The sequence below is a fragment of the Falco punctatus genome (genome assembly GCF_963210335.1).
Source record: "Falco punctatus genome assembly, chromosome: 8".
In the NCBI taxonomy this organism is placed as follows: Eukaryota; Metazoa; Chordata; class Aves; order Falconiformes; family Falconidae; genus Falco; species Falco punctatus.
In genome coordinates, this window is record NC_137588.1 from 36622723 (window position 1) to 36644643 (window position 21921).

Genomic DNA, 21921 nt, shown 5'->3' on the forward strand with positions numbered 1-21921 from the left:
TGTCGATCACACACCTTCAATACGTGGTATTTAATTTAGTATTATTCTAAACATTACTTCAGATCCCTACGTGGAAGGCTGTGGGGATGTCTTTGCTTCACACACCTAATGCTTTATGAGATAAACAAATAAGTAACACAGGCTTTGTAGTCTGTGTACTACATAACGACCTAGTCATAATTTTTGAATTGACTGTCAACACATATTAAATCAGAGCATCTATTTGAAATAGTAGTATTTCATAAGCTGCATTTGACAGTTCATTATCTTATCAGAGAGAACTCCTTTCTTCCTTCATCTTGCCTCAAAAACAATATCCTTGCAAATGAACTTTTTGGTAAAAGTCAAGGTCACAGCTTTGGAATAAAGCTGTGTATGGGAATTGCCTGTCTTCACATTGAAAATATGAGTAAATCAAAAGTACTGATACGGTAATCTAAATCTGCAGTATGTTTGCTTGCATTTTATTGAAACTAAGTGATAAAAAGTTTTACTGACTTTTAAAAACTTTTCTTAGTGAAACTTCCTTCAGGAAGTTTCTTAATACACGTTTATAGATTTAACCCTGCACTTAAATAAAATAAAATAAAATCAGGAATGGTGGTATATTACAATAGATATATATGTATATCTCTACACTGGATCACACAAGTTTTCTGAAATAATCAGTTAGAAGCCCGTGGACCTGATCCTCACCTGGGGGAAGAGGTGTGCTGGGAGTTGAGCGAGGGGCTACTGGGCTCTCCCAGCTCTCACAACATCCTCTCAGGCTCCAATTCTCGTTCAAATTATTTGTTCTTTTTCTGTGCTTCATCCTTTTCACTGCTGGGTCTTTCATTGTGATTTTGAACTGTGGGCAAAATTATTTTCAAGCATTGACTCTAGTCATATTCTCTCTTACCTGATTTTTATTTTTTTTTTTTAAGAACACATCAATGAGGTCTGCTGATGTTGGATTGAAGAGCCAGTAAAACAGAAATCAAAGTTGCCTGCGAGGATCCTCCTCTTCCTTATTTGTTGATTCAAACTTTCCAGCTTAATTGATTTCTCCTTTATTCCTTGTTGACAGTGACCTGATAAAGCCAGAATGAAAGCGATGGTTTTCATTGCTACTAGTATTTTATTGCTAAATCATTCATTAATTTATGGTGAAGAACTGATATTACACACACACACCCCCCCCTTACTTCCCTGTTAGTGTTGCCTTTATCTAGTGAAGAGTAGCATCACCTTCAGCGCTTTGTTGGGGGAGGAAGGAAACCCCAAACCTAAATAGCAATTTTTTATTTGCTTAAATACATTTTGCATTATTCTGAGTAAGTGAAAACTTTGGATGAAATCTTGGTATTTAATAATGTAATGTCAGAACCTCATGGCCTAATGTTTAGTAGCTAGACCAATATTTAAGCTCTTGACCAACGTTATTGCCCTACTAAACCTTGTCACTTCACACATCTCTCTGCAAGACCTACTTTTGCCTCAGGCTGTAAGTGGAAGCTGAAATTTTATTTTGTCTCCTGGATTAGGTACACAGGAACCACATTAGTTGACATTGGCTTTGAGATATATGAGCAAAATTTTATATAGTCATTTTTGCTATGTTTCCATTCTAAAAGTTAATTAACTGATAAGATATAACCCTGAAGCGTGGGTATTCAAATAGGACAAGACAAAGGTTTAAAGAGAAATTGAGACAAAGGTCTGACACGATGAATGATCTAGAAAAGGCAAAATACAAAATTTTAGAGAATCAGTTCTGTGTGGCCATACAATCTTAATCTATTTGGCTGTGCCATGTCAAACTGGCTTATAGAAACCAATTACTATGAATTCATGGTGTGCTGTATTTATACTTTCGTTATAGCAACAGCAAGAATTAGTTACCCAAGTACAGCACATTTGTATGGAATGTACCCTTTCCTTTGGTTTTCTGATGAATTAAAAAGTTGCTATTTACTGTTACTTTGAAATACACACTTGACATTCCAAGTATCAGTTCTCTCTTCTGAAATGGAAATGTGATGTGAGTCTTGATGGATTTTCAAAGCATTGAGTTGGTTTTGCATTGAATTTTATTTCCTACATAAGTTACTCTAATATGGAAGTAGTAGTTGCCACTTTGGGAAATTTTGGAAGTCCCTCTGGTTATGTTTACTTGGTTTTAAGGGAAACGGCAGTGCTGGGCTTAACTGGCCACATTCTCTGTTCCCTCTTCCGGGAAGAAAGGGTCAGATGTTCCTCTGGGCTGTGTGTCACCGGGGCAGCCTCAGGTCATTGACGTGCTCTTTAATGATGCCCCCCCCATGGCTGCCAGGGACCTGCCTCTCCAGAGGTGAGCATAGGTCCTGATGCTTTGCATGGACACTGAGGACTTCTCAGAGGTGTGGGGGATATTTATGCTTTTACAGAAGGAGGAGCCACATACTTGTGGCTCAACCACTTTCAAATGAGTCTGTGGTGGGTCCACTGTTGTGGCACTAGTAGAACATGAACAGCCACCTACCCCAGCGGTGCCATCAGGTTACTGTCCTCTAAGTTTTCATGGGCTCTTGTTTTCCTGATATTTTCCTTTTTAAATTTTTCTTTTTAATTTTTAGAATAATTTTTAAGAAGTCCAAAAGAATAAACATAAGCCACTTCTGTAAAATTGTATTTCAAGTTCCTTTCCAAAGATGACCTTCCCCTGCTATAAGTGCTCCTCACTTTAAGCATGATTTTGTCTGCTCTTCACACACCGAAAAATTTTGTGGGAGAAACTGCTCTGAGCTCCAGAAAAGATGAACAAACTTCAGAGGTCAAAAAAGGGTATATGGTGAGAATCAAACTGCTGATTTATTGTAGTCAAGATTTAAAAGGTTTGTACTGGGAAGACTGTAATACAAGAAAATGTAGCCTAGTGTCCCAGCCAGCTCTATCCTGGGGCTAGCTAGAATTAAGCATATGAAGAATAGCTAAAAATACTAATAATCTTCCGGCAAGGTGAAAAGTATTTCTAGGTCTGATACAATTTGCTTTCTGTTACATTAATTTGATTGGTGGGTTTTTTGGTTAAACAAACCATAAATTATACGATCTGAACCAATGGTAAAGAAATCACAATAAGAGAACATTTTTTGTCCAAATAATTGTATCGGTTATACATTAACAATCCTATAGTGATCAGTCAGTGTTTGGATTGTGTAGTTATTTTGGAAACAAACGCTGGCGAACAAATGCTTCATTTACAGATGTTAAAAAGAAAGTGTAATAGGAGCAGTTCTTTTCCTATTGAAACAAATGTGAGTTTCCCCATTGTTTCAGCAGGAATACAATCTGCTCTATAATCCCCGCTCAATTATAACAATTCAGTGCAAATTTAAGAAGAGTAGCAGCAGCTGAATAAGAAATGTTTCTTTTCTTTGGTTTCGGCCTGTAAGAAAGGAAGAGAGGATCATCATAAGACAAACATAACGTACTGTAAGATACCTCCCTTTGCATCTTCTCTGATCTTCTACCTTGTATTTAAGAGACTAGAAGAGGAAAGGAAATAGTCCTTTTAGATCTGTTAGCTTCAAACAAAGGGTAAAAAGCAGTGAGAATGGTCTGAACAACAAACATCAGGAAAGATGAGTGTAATTATTTTTATTATTCTTAAGAGGCAAACCTATTGGAACTCCTTTGCTCACATAAAAAAGTTCATTTAACATGACCTAGGGGAAATACCAATTCTTGTACTTACGGGAATCAGGGTATTTTATATGAACTATATAGAAGTATACTCTTTAGTATCTCAGACTGTGTTAGTCTCTTCTGGGGAATTTGTGGTTTGGTTTGGGTTTTTTGTTGTTTTTGTTTTGTTTGGGGTTTTTTTTGTGGTTTTTTTTCTTCCTGCTACAGAAAGGATGCCCTGAGGTAGGGTTTCTGTAAAACACTTTCCCCCCACACGCTAGAAACGTTTAGTAAGAAGTATAAAAAGCCTTTCTGTGTGTGTAATTTATACATTATGTATACACGTATGGAACTCCCACACATCAGAGTATGACTTTGCTCTTACTGGGATTCAAATCTGCATACTTAGGTTTTCCACTGGGCAAATCTCTTGGAAGGCCTCAAGCATTTAATTTCTCATGGTTGTGGGTGGGAAATTTTTCACAAGCTCTTTCTGCTTCTCTCACCTTTAATGTAACTGCAGTGTCTTTACTGTACTTCGACTGTGCTGACCCTTCAGTCTCAAGTACAGTATCTTTATTTTGGATCATGAGGTAGACAATATTGTATGATGGCTGAAAGATACTTGATTTAGATAACATGAATTATTTTAGTATGCATTTTTGTTAACTTCAGTCAAAGTAGATTTAGTTGTTTTATCAGTTTTAGGCTGGAGATGAGTAGCCAGACTTTCAACCTCAAAGCATTTAGTATCTTTATCTGTTCTTTACTGTAGAAAAGTGATAGCTGAAGTGGAAAGTTTTATGCAGGACTGTATCTACACATTCTGTTGGTACTTTAGAAAAATTTAACAGTGGTTTCTATGAGTGAAATGTAGAAAGTGATGAGGTTCCCAAATTTCCATGTTCCTGCTTTTTGAATTGCAGTTTTTTACTTTGATAAAGGTGACTAGTCCAAATGCCATGGTGGTCTGAATTCTGGAAAAGCATGGTTAATTAGAAATAAAAGTAAATAGAGGAGACCACATTCTGGTCTTATTTTCCATCAGTCTGAATCTGCATATCTTTACTGAGGTGCAGTGGTATAAACAGCGTTGTGTGGGTAGTACTCTCAGGGAGTACTCTGATAATTTCAGACAAACTTGTTTATATGTGGCCAAGCAGTGAGCATATACAATTTTTGGAGAAAATGCGATGAATCCACCCCAATGGACAACAGGCTGCCACACAACCCCTTTTTGTAGTGAGGAGACCTATGCAAGGGCTGATTAATTTGTGCTCTTACCTGAGGCTTTGGAGCATGCCTGGCAGGACAGTTTGGGCATTAATGGCAGAATTAACTCAGGTAGCAGAAGAATGGACGGGTGAGAGCAGGAGACATCAGGATGAGTTGAAAAGCAGTTGAAGGGCCCATATATGTCCACATTGGCTTAACTGCTGTTCCCTGAGCAGCCAAGAGCAGTGAGGAGTTTTGAATGCCAAAATGAGAAGAGCCAGAGCTGGGGAGTGGGGAGGTGAGGACAATTAAAATCTTTAGGTGTTACCTTGGATCATAGTGTTTTAAATATGAAGTTGGGGAGCTGTAAATATGTCGGTGTGGTAGTGCGAGTTCTGGATTCAGCATCGGCGCTTCACTGTTAAGGGATAGATAGAGAGAAATGGCAGAGTGCCTGCCTTCCAGAGCAAGATTTTCAAATGTATTTTCCTAAACCAACATGATGCAATATTTTCAAATCCCCAGTTGTCTGAAAGGTGATGCAAGTGGATAATTTTATCAAATCCAATACCAAAAAAATGCAGACTGAAATGGACATTTGGCTGGACAAATTTAGAGGACTGTCTTCTGAGACCTTCCTAAGGTTGGCTTCCCTGTGTGTGTTGGTCGTAGTGTTGAGCTCTCCACTGCTGTTGTGGAAGATTACCATGGGGTGCTAGCAAAAAAATGGACCTGGCTGGAATAAAACAGGCTGCAGGAGTTTTGAAGTTCATCCAGCTATCACTAAAAACACTGGCAGGTGAATGTATAACTGAGGCAGGGCTTTCAGAAGAAAGTCAGTGCTTTCTTAATCAGCTAAGTGATCTTCCAACTTGAGGTACTATAAATACTGTAAATGTGTTTGTTTTCCATTTTCTCTCTCGTGTTATTTGGCATGTTTGATTCTCTTTATTTACTGTGGTCTCAATGTGTGTATATATAACAGGATGTCTTAGTTTTATTTTCAAGTTGAGCAATAAATAATTAATCTTAAATATAACTTTATGAGAGGTACTACAAAGAAATTGAACTCGAGTAATTTTAGTAATTGTGGAGCAGAGAAAGATGAAGAAAAGGAAGCATATTTTTGTATTTTGTTATGTTCTCTGAAAGGAGCAGAAGCATAATTTCTATCATTAATCATCTAATGTACTTCCATTGATTTTCTTTTTAATAGAAAATGAAATTAAAAGCAATTCAAAACCTATAATAATGTTAGAAAAAAAGGGGAAAATTGTGAAAGATTCCTTAGACTGATTGCATAATGTAGGAGCATTCAGGTTGCAGTTATTCTTTGGCCAAAGTAAATTTGAAACATTAAAAAATCATATTATTTTGTCTTTCTAGCCAGGCAGAGTGTGAACCACTTGCAATAAGAAAATACTTGTATTAAAATTAAAATAGTGCTAGACATTAATGTGTCAATCCTGTTTTCTGCATTCAGTGTGTGGGTGGGAGGAGTGGGCTTCATAGCAATGAATTTCTCTGCTACTTCTCCCTGAACAGCGGGCAGTCTTGGTTCACAGATGAGGAAGGATTAAAACCTCAAGTCACATAGCTTGGAAAAATTGACATGTACAGCTCAATTCCTACAGTGTTTCTAATCACATATTCCAAACCAAATAACTGATAACCTCATCTATAAATATCAGGATAATTGTACTCTGAGCTATTTTAAAATGGAACAGCGGTGAGGCCAGTTTAAGGCATTAAGTGACAGAGGTCAGCCTGCACTGATTTTACGGGTTTTAATATGCAGCCCTGGACATACGTAATCCCTTTCAGACAACCTGCTCTCATCTGGTGCTCGCTCGGTGGTGCTGGCTGAGAGGCTGTGAGTGAGCAGTGTGGGAGGGACGTGTGCTTCTGGCATGCAGACCTGTGCGCAGACCTTGTTACCCCTTCTGCCTGGTGAATGCCCAGGACGTGTAGCCGCAGGGGAGCTCTGCAGCTGGCTCAGGCACATGGGGACGGCTGCCTGCACTGGAGGTGGCCTCCCACCATGCTGGCCCCCAGAAAGCTGCAGCTGGGACTTTGTTTCTTCTGAGGCTCCTGTGCCTAGATTAACCTGTCTTTTTTCCCCACGTGCATGCCTTATTGTGGGAAGGCTGCATAAAGAAACCAACCCAAAGAGCAGCTAAAACATGGACCTTTAACTTGAGACGGGTCTTCACAGTTTTGCTTGCTTTTCTTTCTTCTCTTCTAATTCTATCCCAAACTTCTCCACTTTCCCCTGTTCGTCACTTCTCCATGCTAATGCTCTGTATCCAACTTTTTCTTCCCTGAACCCTTTTCGTGCAAATCATTTCAGTTGCTTTATCTTTTCAGTTGATATTTACCATGTTTATTGCTTCCCAACCTCATCTCAGGCTCCTTTTGTTTGTTCATAGGGCACTGTTGGTTGGGGTCTGTGTTTATTCAGTGCTCTGTTTGCTCGGTGGCATTTGTTAGCCCTTTAGCACTACTGTCAATATCATTAATAATTACAAAATGTGAATCTGGTGATCTCAGAGCTGGTTTCTTTGCTGCATAACTAGTTGTTCCAGCTCTTCTTCAGTTATTTTTACAAGATTTGTGTCTGCGATGTCCTTCCTGGCATCATTTATCCTTTTCATCAGACTTATTTTTAATGGTTATCTTCATGTTTGGTTCTGTAAGTTCAGACTTCAGACACACTTCATTGCAGGGAGAGCTGCTGCATCCAAGGGGGGCTGTAACAGTGATGAAGTGTATGTTTATGTTCTTACAGAATCAGGACCTTAGACTTAAATATGAGTGTCAGGAGAGCCTTATGTCATATCTTCTATTATAGAATCATAGAATCATGGAATGGTTTGGGTCAGAAGGGACCTTAAAGATCATCTAGTTCCAGCCCTCTGCCCCGGGCAGGGACACCGCCCCCCCCCCCCCCCCCCTCAGCCCAGGCTGCTCCCAGCCCCATCCAGCCTGGCCTGGAGCACTGCCAGGGATGGGGCACCCACAGCTGCTCTGGGCAGCCTGGGCCAGTGTCTCATCCTCACAGTAAAGAATTTCTTCCCTATCCTCTTCCAGCTTAAAGCCATTCCCCCTCGTCCCATCACTACACGCCCTTGTAAGAAGCCCCTCTCCAGCTTTCTTGGCAGCCCCTGTAGGCACTGGAAGCCGCTGTAAGGTCTCCCCGGAGCCTGCTCGTCTCCAGGCTGAACAGCCCCAACTCTCTCAGCCTGTCTTCCCAGGAGAGCTGCTCCAGCCCCCTGATCATCTTCGTGGTCTCCTCTGGACTCACTTATGTTCTTATGTCTGCTTCTGGCCTTCTATAATTAGGGGTTGTGTTAGGATACCAAGAACAACTTAAATGTACCACCTGGGATTTGGGAGAAACTTTTAAGTGTAAAGGAGCATAAATATAGAAAAAAAATGAAGTCATCCTGACTTATGAGACTGTACTTATAGTCAGCATGTCTGGATCCTTAAAGTTATTTTTTTTCTTTTTTCTCTAATGTATTAGCCCTGAACTTCTTTTTCACTTATTGTTAGCGATATGTCTGAGAAATGATAGGTTGTCTTGTTACATTGAGGGGTAAGGAGAGTAATTATGCAACACAAAATGAGAATTCTTCGGAACAATGAGAAGGTAAACAGGTACATTAAAATAATTCTTTTGACTTTACATGCTGGCTTTGGTGTTTCATACATGCTTAGAATTTGAAGCCAGAGATCATTACATCATTGTGTATATGTCTCTTGGGCATGAGACCTCTTGTCTAGCCTTATAGGTCACACTGTTGTTCCTGCACTAAGTCCAGCCATTTGATTTACACCACTGCAAAGCTTCAGTTTCAGTGTTTGGCCTGAGTGTACCTTCCTGGAATTATCAGTCATTGTTTTCATATGTTCTAATGACATTTAATTCCAGAGTTTTGAAACCACTAATTTAGGTTTCCCAAATTGAAGTGCCATGGTACAATATAATTTTACTGGTTTGTAGTTGATATTCTCACTCTTCAGCTTTTTACCCTTTGGAAACTGTTGAAATGCATTTTTCAAGGAGAATTGATTATAACTTTGGCAAATGAATATGATTACCAAGACTGTCTGTAATTGGATTTTTACTTAAGAGGAACTATATTTATGTTATCTTTCCTTATTGGATGCAATGCTATGCCTATAATATTTCTTTCTCAAAACACTCCTTTTGTTAGGACCATCTGTGTTGCTCTTACGTCAGGCGTGTGCCTACTGAGAGCACTTGAGTTACTCCAGTTTGATGCTGACATGCTGCTTTGGTGATGGTGTAACATCATCGAAGGATGCGTTCAGCACTTCTGCGATTTGACAGCATACAAACATTTGATTTCGCCATGTAAAAGTTTATAGAATAAGTGTCTGCTATTTTAATTTAAGACAAATGTAGTTAAAGAATATAGCTTCCATATGCTTCTGCATGCCATATGCTAAGCTGATGGCATACAAACATACACTTGTGAGTGTAAATATATAGAGCCAGAAGACAGAGACTGTTGTACTGAATATCCTCTTAGAAGTCCTTGTTCAGTATCCTGACAGGACCCTGTGCCAGCAGAAGGGAGAATTTCCTCCCCAAGCTGTACATTTAACACTTGACTTATGCCTCGAAGCAAAGCAGTTACATCTGGAGCCATTTTCATTGCTCATATTAATTGCTAACTTTTGTTGGCACTTTAACAGGTGTATCCACACTGTTAAGCAATTCCAGCCCTTCCCTGAAAAAAAAAGGTATTTTCTTTTAGCATTTTAAACCCGGTTAGATTTCAGTTTAGTTCATGATCTTGTTTTTATTGTTACAAGATTTTTTTTTTTTTGGTGCCAGCCGTTGTTTTATATCAACAGAGCTGCATTAAATTGCCGTCCCGCAGCTTGGCCCCAAGTGTTTAATTCCAGTTTGGTGGCATTGATTGGTGGTAATAAGAAAGAATAGTGGGAGTTCAAAAGGAAATCCTGCATTTCCCCTCTTCGTGTGAATCAATATTATAATTTAAACCCTTTATCTGGCAGTGTTCTGTTATTAGTTGTTTCTATTCATATGTTTTTGTCCATTTTAAATGTTGCAGAGACGGTAGAAATCAGAGTTTATGTCTAGGAGGAATTTAGCATTACTATGTGATTTTTTTTTCTCAGTGCATAGGGTTGCAAAATGGACTGCATTTGCCCGCTCGTGGTATCCCACTTAAAAAAAAAAAAAAAAAAAAAGATATTTACATAGCAGAAATGGCTTTGTGGTCTGAGTTTATTTACAACCATTGTGACAGAACTGAGGATTATGGGGAAATATTTTTTATGCAACATAAACCACACAAAAGCCAAACCAATCAGTAGTTTGAAACCATGGAGGCTAAGTAATTTTACTAACTTCCTGAAGGCCCACTGAAAACAAACTTGTCTTGTTCTGTTTCCAGAAGTGCCTGTATTTAAAAGTATTTTTCTCTTAAAAGTTAAAGCTGACTTAACTGGGAAGTAAGTTTGCAGCAGGCAGAAACGAGGTGACGAGCTCCTGAATGTACCGCTGGAGTGCATCTGCCAGCTCTGCTGCTTTCTGTCTGGCCCTTTCCAATCCATTAAAATGCCCTAATGGGCTTTTGTTTTATTATGTAATTTATTTTAGCAGTTCATGCTGCTCACCTCAAGCATAGTTGTAAGCATGTAGCAGAAATCCTGCCATTTCTTATGACTGGGGTGCTGTAAAGAACAGCCACATTAAGCTCAGGCTTTTTAAGATAATTCAGTTAAGACTGAAGAAGTCATGCACGGGCGTCATCTTTGAAGATGTTTGCAGACTCTTGAATGGAAGTGAATTGCCTCCTAATATGACTGAAATGCACTGAACTGCTTAGGCCTGTCTGAGGAGGTGTGGGGTTTTGGTGTGTAATGGTGCCAGATGTTCATGGCTGACATTTTATTTTGTGCATGTAAAACAAGAATTGCCCGTTGTCCCAGCAAAGTGATGCAGCTGCCAGTTGGGTCACCAAGGAAGTGCTCACCTGGGCTCACCAGCTTAGTAATAGCATCGCTGGCATTGATAAACACAAAAGTTCAGGAGAATGGGAAGCAAATAGTATGTTTGTTCTTTAGGCAGTATGTTAGGCATCAAAAAAAGCTTTTTGGATTCCTTGCTCTTTGGCTGCTGCCTTGTCTCCTTGCTGACACCGAGGCTTGGTTGCTCTGTCAGGAAGAACAGATTGAGTTAGCAGGATCTGCACTTAAAAGAATTCCTGAAGTAAAGCAGAGAAGCAATTCTGGGTTTTCAGTCACCTGCCTGTCCCTAATCACAGAATCACAGAAGGTGGGGGTTGGCAGGACCCTCTGGAGGTCAGCCAGCCCTTCCCCCGGCCGGAGCAGGTTCCCTGGAGCAGGCTGCACAGGGTCACGTCCAGGCGGGTCTGCAATGTCTCCGGAGAAGGAGACCCCGCAGGCTCCCTGGGCAGCCTGTGCCAGGGCTCCGGCACACTCCAGGTAAGGACGTTTTTCCTCCTGTGCAGGGGGAAGTTGCTGTGTTGCAGTTTGTGCCCGTCGCCCCTTGTCCTGTCGCTGGGCACCCCTGGAAAGAGCCTGGCCCCGTCCCCTGGACGGCCGCCCTTAAGGGGTTTGCAGCCATCGATGAGATCCCCTCTCAGCCTCCTCTGCTCCGGGCCGAAGGACCCAGCTCCCTCAGCCTTTCCCCAGCCGGGGGATGCTCCAGCCCCCTCTTCACCTTCGTAGCCCGTGCTGGCCCCTCTCCAGCAGTTCCCTGTCTCTCTTGGACTGGGGAGCACAGTTCAGTCACCTCACAGGAGAGCCTCCTCCTCCTCTCCTCTGCTTAGGTCTCTTACTAGACTATCCATTATATTTTCTTCTTTTCAATTCCTTCTTGTCCCCTGTTTGTACGTGTATAAACCACTGTATTACTTGTTTTAATTTAACTTTCCTCTACCCATGTTTACTATTTGCACTAATTTCTTTAACCTCCATGATCTCTGTCAAATATTTGCCCTGATCTCATATGTCCTTACATGTCCATCACTTTTAGGATCTAAATAGGCTCAACGAACTCAGTGAATTATTTGTATGCTTAAAATTAAGGACTTCCGTGCAGAAGTTGGAGCCAGTAGATGATAACTCATTGCAGCATGAGTGTCTGGTTTAACATCGATATTTAGAAGTTCCATCAATTGTGTTGCCATTAGTAAATGTCAGGAATGAATTGTGGTCTTGTGTCAGATCGTAGTAAACATTGCAACGTGATGGTTTATTATGCAATTGCAAATACTGCTTCATGGAGCTGGCGGCATAGGATATTGTTCGCATCCCTGCGGGTGCTAGTGGTTGTAGCGATGCCGAGAAGATGGTTTGCGTACACTTGGCCATACTTCATGTGGACACGTTTGTGTTGCCAAATCTTTGGTGTCCTTGCTGAAGGTAACAAGGCTACACAGACCTTGGGCATCAGAGTCTGTTCCTTATTTAACCTTCCTGAAGAGGGCAATTACCCCGCTCTCCTGTACAGAGGGGTGACCTCTGTCCTCATGCTCTCGTAATTGAGAAGGGGAATGTCTCCGAGTTTCTGTCTGCCAGGAAGGGTCACGAGGATTGAAAGTGAAAGGCAACTTTCAGCAATGTAGAGGTAGTTATTAATATGCTGATTTACTGCCACTTGAGTCTAAAGAGACTTTTAACAATTGCTTGCCTTTTGCATGCTCTTCAAAATGCTGATTTTTTCCTTAGAAATCTAATTACATTTTAATAAGGTATCTTTTTATTTCCAGGTGGTTGCCAACCCATCCCTTGCTCCCATACAGTACTGTAGTTAAAAACCAAGAATCATGTGTATTCATCACAAAGTTACACCCCAGTAAATCCTTTAACTGTAAGAAAACAGAGTTATTTTTCCCTTTTTCTTCATGCACTCCGAGTTACATTAAGCGCTAGCAACAAGGAAAAATGTATGCAGCCTCTGAAACCTGAATTATTTAGGAATCTCCATAAAATAGTATCACAGGTTGTTAGATAAAATCTGGATTAAATAATTTCATTTTCTGTAGCTTTATGATACAATGTGTGGACTTGGCTGAAATCACAGAGCCTGACATGACTGAACTCTTGGTGCCAAATTCAGTTCCTAACTCTGTCCCTGACTTTATTACTTTAATGAAGTCATGACCTATCTTTGGTTTGGTTAACCTACAATATAAGATATAAATAGCCTATAGTCTTGGAGATTTTTTTGAGAAATAATTATTATTAATGAAATGAAAGACTCCATGATGTGCAGGCTATTTTTATTTATTATAATTACTTATTATTAATTCACTGAAACTTTAGCAAGTTTTATTATAGGCCTCCTGTGACTCAGACTTATACATTAACACTTTTGTCCTCCATCATGGCTATACAGTGCCATTATCCACCCTGAAAAATTAACCACTCGTTTCCAAAAAAAGACAGGACTGTTGAAGGAAAAGGGCACTGACCAAAAATAAAACTGAGGGGAAATCAGTGCATCTAAGTCCAGGGCTGTGCTCTTGCAAATGCCATTGGACTCTTGCCTGGCCCCAAAGGCATCTATGTCCAAATTCACAGACCTCAGCCCCAGCCCCGTGCCTGCAGTTCTGTATTGCCATGGCCCAGTCTTAGAGACCTGGTAAAGCTCTTGGCCAAGGGACCAGAGAAACGCATTGCATCTGAATATGGGCTGCAGCCTTCATAGTGCTGTGTGTGAAGGCAAAGCTCGGTATGTGCTCAGTGGCTCTGCCTCTGCCCGTGTGTGAAGGTGCTTCAGGTTGCAGAGCACTTGTTTTTTTGTTTTTTCTGTTAATGGATCTGTTCACCAGTCCTCTTATAGCAAGCTGTCATGCACCGTAAAAGCAGGCTTCTAGTGAAGCGCAGAAGCCAAACAGCAGGAGAGCACAAGGGGTAGCCCAGTATTTAGGGATACGGAGGGGCAGACCTGATGTTTATACCTTGCTGCAAGAAGCACCTAGCTGTAGCATCTGCTGCTCAGACAGAGCAGAGGTCACCGCTCTGTATGGGAAAGCTGTTCAGATATTTGTTTCCTTCATCTGAAATATGGAAAAGATGGCAGTTTTGGAGAAGGAGGCTGCCGCTTATTTTTTTTTTTTTCCACTTTGAAACAGTTTCAGTTCCATGGGTAGCATCTGCATTACAGCTTGGGAATCCTGGCCTTGACCAAATACATTTTATGGCATGTAACCGCAGTATTATATCTTTTCTTGTTTGGTTGTACAGTGTATCCTGGGTTAAACTGTTGCCCCAACCCTTAAAATGACTGCCTCTGAGAATATTGAATTTATATCATCATTTAGACAGCACACTGCTCAAATAAGAATGTGTCTTTATTGTTTTGTGAAGCTTCTAGCACATCTTTGAGTGATGCATTAATAATGACCTAAAAATAAATCAGCTTTATCCTGTTAACCCAGGAGAGTGAATCTTGCGTAGAACACAAGTACTGACTGCATAGAGTATAATACAATATAATACAATATATATAAGAATATAAAGATTTCTGTAACTTTACTTTCCAGCCGTTACATGCCTGTCAGAGCACGATGACTCTGCCGATGTTGGTGACTGCATGCGGTGGGCAGGAGCTATGCCATCTCTTGTACAGGAGTGTCTCATTCCCTGCAAAGATGACTGCACGTTTACCCACTGGTCTAAATTTACAGCATGCTCGTTTGACTGTGAATCAAGTAGAAGCAGGAGACGGTCACTCACAGGTATAATCCTTTATAATATTTGTTTGATGGTGATACTTGTGGCTTGTGGACTGATGTTGGTGTTTTGGGAAAATCCAGACAGAACAGCGATCATCCTTAATTGATTTTTGAGCTGATACTGATCATTGCCTGCTTTATGTACACACATTTTAATATGAGAATAGTGCAGAAAAACTTGGTGACAGAAAGCTGTTTTTAGACATAAACCAAATAGAACAGTGACTATGCATTGTACAAGTTTATCTGACCTGTTAATGTGGGAAGCATGCAGCAGATATGTACACAAGAATAAAAAAGTGTGATTTTTTGTTTAATGCTGTTGAAATCTGGATGAAGTTTGAAATGGGGAATTTTGCGCTCAGCAGCATCCTGTAGTTCAACAGGGCAAATTAATACCATGAGTAAAGAAAAAACAGTATCATTAAAACACTTTTATTTGATCTTTTGTATATATTCATTGAACACTCTAGTTCAAACTATTTTATGGAGCAGTCTCCCATACTTGCTGTTGTGGTTTGTTATTATGTTATTTGAATGCTGACCAAACCGAAAAGCTTTAAAACTCTAATACTAAGAGTATGGAACTGCTTGTTTGGTTAAGAGTTGTTTTCCCCACACCCCCACACCCCCATGCATCGCTAAATCACATAAAAATGAATCATACTGTTTTCAGAAGGTTTACAAGAAACTTACTGTTCTTGTTATCCTGAACACTCACATCTTTTAATATTTCTGTGTTGTTTTTGAGAGCTATGGTGTAGCTGGCTTGAGTTGCTCCATTAATAGAGGTGAAGCTTCAAAGACTTCTACTATGGAGTAGAATACTAATGTTGCTGTAGAAATATCTGCTGCGATAATGCCTGGGAACTGAATGGCAGCAAAGTATGGTGGCTACCACTGCTCCTTTCTTCTAGACTCACTGGTACCTGGCTGCATGGCTATCTTGTTATATTCAGTTTGTTACTGCTGGAATGAGCCACGTTTTTAGTAACTAACAATTACAGTATACAGGCATAATGGCTTCAAGCTGCTGTTAATCAGTATGACTTATTAAAGAATAAAGATTTCTTTTTTACATGAAAATCATTATTGTACAATGCTCTATTTTTTCTGCCAAAAAGTATATGCTAAAATGTTCTCTGTATCAATGCCTGTGTGCTTGTAGTAGTAGAAATCCTCTATCCCTATCAGAATAATAGGTGCCTGATCTTAAAGAAAATATGGAAGAATTAAGTGAATACTTACTTCCAGGTAGTTTTAAACCTCAATTTTCTTTGCAGGTATCTGTGCAAGTTACAAAACAGTATGGTCCTACCTACTATCCTCTTTCTTACTGCATTCTACATCAGACATAGATCCATTCAATTAAGTGGAGCAGAAATGGTTTCTGATGTTCAGGTTTTGATGGCTTATCTCCTCAGCCACACCGCATTTGTGACCAAACACCACCGGTCTCTCCCATATGACCTTGCTGGGTTCCCTTCCTCCTGCCGGGAAGGAGCTCGTGGTCTCAGCCTGCACCCAGCAAAGGTGTCCTGAAAGGCAAGTGGTGAATGTGCAGCCGGTGTCCCAGGCGTGCTTGGGTGGGGACAGCACAACGCCACAGAGAGCAGTGAGGAGGGACCAAATCAGACATTTGGGTTTGGTTTGACCACTTTTCAAAAGGGCAAGTCGGTGAGATTAGTACTGACCTGTATTTGCATAAAACTTCCTGAAAATTGGAGCTAGGCACAAGTGTGGAAGAACTCTCAACCCACAGGAACTCAGTCCAAAGATTTAAGGAAAGTGGTATTTTGGGAAGTACTTCATGATGTTGAAAGAGTCCTTTATCCATTTGTATTTCACCTTTCTGTAAGCATGCATGAATTAATTGAACCTCCTTGTTTGTCACTGTGTGTTTCTATGCTCAAGTGAATGCTTCAGCTTCATTATAGGAGTTCATTAACAATATCATTTAGTGGGAATCCGCTAGCTGTTTGCTAAGTATTTGCTTGCTCCCACTCAGTTTTTAATAGTATTATTAGTTTTACTTGGTAAGTAACCATAGACTCTACATATGAAATTGGTCATTACTTAAGAAGCGAAAAGCTTATTACAGAACATATCAAAATTCAAAGTCATTATAATGAAAACACGTTTTTTAGGTAAGTCCAGTTAATTAATGCAGTGAGTTAATTCACTGTACTATGGATACAATGCATTTTCTGTAGAAAGGTGTATTTTTAATGTTTCATATAATTTGTATGTACAGTATGTACTACCTGATAATACTTAATGCATATAATATTTGTTTGTTAGTATAAAATATTTGTTAGAAATTTAATTTTAAAAAGAAAATTCTGTTTAATTGAAGGATTTATGTCCTTGAAAATTTTGGAGATGGTGCTTTTAATAGTAATTTTTAAAGCTGTCTCTGAAGATGATAAACATATCACAATCATTAATTCTAAAACTACTTCTTTGTGAAGAGTATGGGATGAATGTCACTTTTGCCCTCAGAGCAGGGCTTACTTAGCAATTTCATTAGAGGGAGGATTCCTGCAAAACAGATGGCAGAACACGTTGGAAAAAAGTGTCTTATAAGTGTGAGATTATTAGCATCCTTACCTGTGTTTGATGTGCTTCATGTAATTATGGCAAAACATGGACAAGTCCCAAATTCCCATGCTTACTAATACAATGCAGAACATGCAGCTGTACTTGTGGCTTCTGTCAGCTCTTCAAACATAAAATGCTGGAAATGCCACTAGAGAGCTCCCAATCTATTTAAAGCCTTTTAAAAGACCTTCCTTGAAGTATGTGGAGTTGTACCTCTTATACTTTACCTGAACTTGCTCATAAACACATATATAGAAATGTAAATATATATATACACACACACAAAAATACAAAGATGTTGGCACTATTTGATTTCTTTGTGTTTATTATCCCTTTGTGCTGGCAAACTTTCCATTACCCAGAACTCTGAAAATACAATTTTGAAGGAGCTGGGGCTTGAAGGACAGTGATATTAAGGGTCTGCAATCAGTGCCCTTTTCCTGGGAGGTACATGTTTATATGCAGGCAGGTATTGATGACAGCCAACTTGTGCTCTTACTGACGTGTGGCGAAATAACTCTTGGTTTCAGAGTAGAAAGAGGGTTGTTAGGTTATATAACTTGTTCTTTGCTTTTAGTATCTTATTTGTGTGCAATACCAAAAAGAAAACATTTATTTTGGGATCAAAGCTTTTTGCAGAAGTATTTTTAGTGCAGCCAAGATCCCCAAGGAGCATTTTGAGGATGGGATACAGATGCAGTTTGTTAGTGAGGATATGCAGATGTGAAATGCAAAGACATTCCCAAGCTCAGGCAACTTATAAAGGTAGTTCCACGTCATGTTGGCTAACCCATGCCAAGAAAAGCATTGATTTTATCTTTAGAGGCTGTATACAGACATTTGTTCCCTTGAGCAGTTGTAGGCGATGCCAGGAGCATGAATTCTCTTCTTTACATTATCTCTTCGTGTACCTGGGACCTTTTCTCGTGTCTGAAGTCCTCCAGGAAGAGGGCATGGAGAGCTGTACCACAGGTTTGTTTGAATGCTGCTGCTTCACTCGCCTACTGAAAGAGCCTTTTAAAACCTGTTGAAGGAACAGAGCAAACAAAAACATAAAACCAAATATAACCATTGAAATGCCTTCCAGCCCTACTAATTTACTGAGGATTATTTTTTCTGTTTTCTTCAAAGCACGGTTTGTGTGCAGAGTGCATCTTTAACTAATTTGAAAAGTAGCCTCAAAGAAGAAGTTGTGGCTAATGTAGAGTCTTCTGGAAGTTGTCCTGGCAACCATTGATTACGAACAAATAGAGACAAAACAATCAATTTATGTTCATCAGATAATTAGAGAAATAGATACTATATAAAATTACAAAGCATTTTCTGGGCAGACTGTTCCTAGTGTAAGACTTTGCATTTTGCTCCTTGCTGTACCCATCAAAACAGTATTTCCAAGTTCTCTGGTTGCCCCTGGAGATAAATACGTTGTCCTTGCACACCAAAGCACTGGCAGCAGCTAATAGACGCTTCGGAAATGTTCCTGGATATTAACATTCAGATTGTCTTGGTTCTAATGTGTTGAATTCATGCAAGTATAAATAATATGGCATGTTGTTATCAAAAGTAGCAGATGTTAAGCTAACGAACAGATTTCTATGGTTGGAACAGGGCGAAGCAGAAAGCGAGACAAATGCCAGAATACAGAAGTTTATCCTCAAGTTGAAACAGAGCAGTGCCCGTGTGAGGTATTTACCTCCCAGCCCCATGGAAATTGGTCCGACTGTATTATTGGAGGAGGTACATCCGAGCCACAGTTGGGAACACGATCCCATGGAGACACCAAGGAGTGTGGTGAGGGTGTACGACTGCAAGCTATTGCCTGTTATGATAAGACCGGCAGACTTGTGGAACCATCTCGCTGTAGCAGTTCAGGTAAGGATATTTTTAAAAGTGCACAACACGTATCAATTACCCTGATGCTGAGCACAGTTACCCATTCAGTGATCTGTTTGGAGCCTGTAACAGGTCTGTACCTGTTTAAATGCTGGAATAGCTTTCACAAGGTTGCTGTGAGTGCTGAACACGGTTCTTCAGATATCTTCTTATTGCTCTTAATACTGAGGTTTTCCTCGGTATAAGGGTCTGCTGGCATTTCTACAATGGAAATGAAGCAGAAGAGGGCTAAAGTTGCCTACACTGTCAAATACCAGAGGTTGGGGTTTTTTTTATTTGTCTGAAAATCCCATAAAAATATAAGCATAGGAGAAGTTATATTCCAATTGCCATTTTGTTTGATGATATCTCCTACTTCAGCTTTTACTTGTTTTGAGTTTTTTATTCCTTTTCAGTACATTTGGAGGTTCATACAGTTGTTTTCAATGAAGAGATAAGGAATCTTCTTGAGATAATTGTATTAATTGCAACCCCCCTGTGATGTCACCTGCAGTCACTCAGAACAAGTACACATGACTTAAGCAACCAGTGGCTGCCTCCTTGCAGTTTTGTGCCAGTCTCAAGCTCAAATTGATAAACAGTGTGTATTCCAGTGTCACTGCTTGCTGGGGTTCTGGGCTGTGGTTCTGTCCACTTACATTTCACATATTATCAAGTAGCCTATATCACACAGAAAAAAAAGCAGAATAAGTAGAGCAAGCAGGAAATGTCATTCCATCTGGCTATTTTCTCACTGTTTCATGATTTGTAGTTCATCACAATCATTATGCTAAATCAGTTCACAGAAGTCCTAATCTTAGGGGCAAATTCTATACCTCTATACTGCCTCCGACTTGCACTCAAAAACTTAGGACAGTGCACAATGTGATGCAGTACGTTGGAAGACTGCTGGTGAGCTATATGATGAGAGAGGGAGAAATGATGTCTCAGGAGGAGATTAAGCAATACAGAGGGAACCATTAATGTTCCTGGGTATATAAGGGAACAGAGAAAGAATTGGGGGTGCTCTGTGAAGGGTCTTCAGGATGAGGATCAGCAGCCTGAGTCGTGTGTAATAAAAGGAAAGAAAACCACTCTAATGAAGTGATTCAGTCCTGGAGTGAATTCCTCTCGCAGCTGTTGATGGCTGTTCCAGCTGGCTGCATGGATTCATAAAGCAGCTTTTCGTGGTTTGTGTTTCAACAATATGCTTTTGTAGCAATTGATTATGCCTCTGTGGCCCATGAAGGAGGAATGCTATACCTTTCTCCCACAACATTACCTTTTCTTCTACAAAAAGGGAGCCATTGGGTTTTGAAAGGTGGGTTTGCCTGTACTGTGACTTTCTCTTTTGAAAAACTCAGTGTTTTTATCACTATTAAAAGAGGAGGCTGTCTATGCGTGGGGCTTTTCTGAATAACCTTGAAGCTTGTCTTCTGTCTGTGATATTTATGTGGCATTTTTAATGGTCCAGCTTATCTTAGGGAGGTGGTAGGGAGTGGTAGCTCAAGGGGGATTATTGTTGGCTTTCTGGTCTTCAGCTTTTTATCTGAGCAGAAATGATTGCAACACACCGTTGGTACAGGACCCATTGTCAGAGGCCAGAGGGGCGGTCAGTACTGTACAGGAGAGCACTATCATATGCTCTTCCTTCTGCACTGTGTTTACAGAGTCCTCTGAAGACCTTCAGGTTTGGAAGTGGGATATAAAGGAGGGGTAAGATGTTTCTACCTTCTGGATGCCCCTTAAGAGTTTCCCTAAGGGTGAAGTATTAATCTCCAGCCAGACCCCTGTTTAATACCCAGGGTGTATAAGCTCCTAATTACTACCCAGTGTTGAACGTCGTCTGTTTCCTGTAAGGCGAGTGGGAAAGCAGCATTGCCTTGGTCTCCAGAGGACACGGCTATTTTGGGGACTTCAGCTGTAGAGTGCTCAAAAGTGGGAAGAAAGCTCCGTAGGCTGCACTTCCATCACTTGGGACCTGCCTTCCAACTAGAGCAACCTTTATTTACGGTCTCTAGAGCTGGGAGCTTTCAAAGTGCACTTCTGAACACATTATTGAATTAGTGGTAGAAACAAATCATTATCCAATTAATAATTAGCAGAATGTTATTCAACCATAATAGAGAAGAGCAAATTACAGAGGCATGCAGAATTGCTAAGCCCTGAGAAATTATTCATGACAGGTTTTTTTAAGCAGCTCAGTTTGTCTTGTTCACAATTGGTATCAGGCGACCTTTTGACATTTGCTAGCTGACCATATTTATGGCTAATTAAGCCATTGCCTTGTATATTTGCTTGACAGAGTCCCCTGGGAGATAGTTCTGAAGGGCCAAGGGGTCCAGGAAGGCTGGATATTCTTCAGGAAGGAAATCTTGAAGGCATCAGAGCAGGGTGTCCCCATGTGCCAGAAGATGAGCCAGCAGGGAAGAAGACCGGCCTGACTGAACAGAGCTTTGGCTGGAACTGGGGGCAAAAGGAGAGTTTATGTCCTTTGGAAGAAGGGGCAGGCAACGCTGGAGGGCTATAAGGATACCGCAAGGTTATGCAGGGCTAAGATTAGAGAGATGAGAACCCAGCTAGAGCTCAGGCTGGCCACTGCCATAAAAAGTAACAAAAAGTGGTTTTACAAATAAATTAGAAACAAGGAGGACCAAGGATAATCTGCATCTTCTGTTGGAAGTGGTGGGGAATATTGCCACAAAGGATGAGGAAAAGGCTGAGGCACTCGGTGTTTTCTTTCCTCAGTCTTTTATAGCGAGACCACTTGCCCTCTGGGCACTGAGCCCCCTGAGCAGGAAGGCAGGGACGGGGAGCA

At 40.4% G+C, this 21921-nt stretch overlaps 1 protein-coding gene across 1 annotated transcript in view; it reads left to right on the forward strand.

Moving 5' to 3' along the window:
* Positions 1 to 21921, forward strand: part of THSD7B (thrombospondin type 1 domain containing 7B) — a 535716-nt gene that overhangs the window by 418791 nt on the left and 95004 nt on the right. Inside the window, exons 15-16 of the mRNA XM_080399624.1 lie at positions 14439 to 14633; positions 18840 to 19103. Coding sequence (XP_080255750.1) covers positions 14439 to 14633; positions 18840 to 19103 — 459 coding nt within the window. The remainder of the gene's footprint in view (positions 1 to 14438; positions 14634 to 18839; positions 19104 to 21921) is intronic.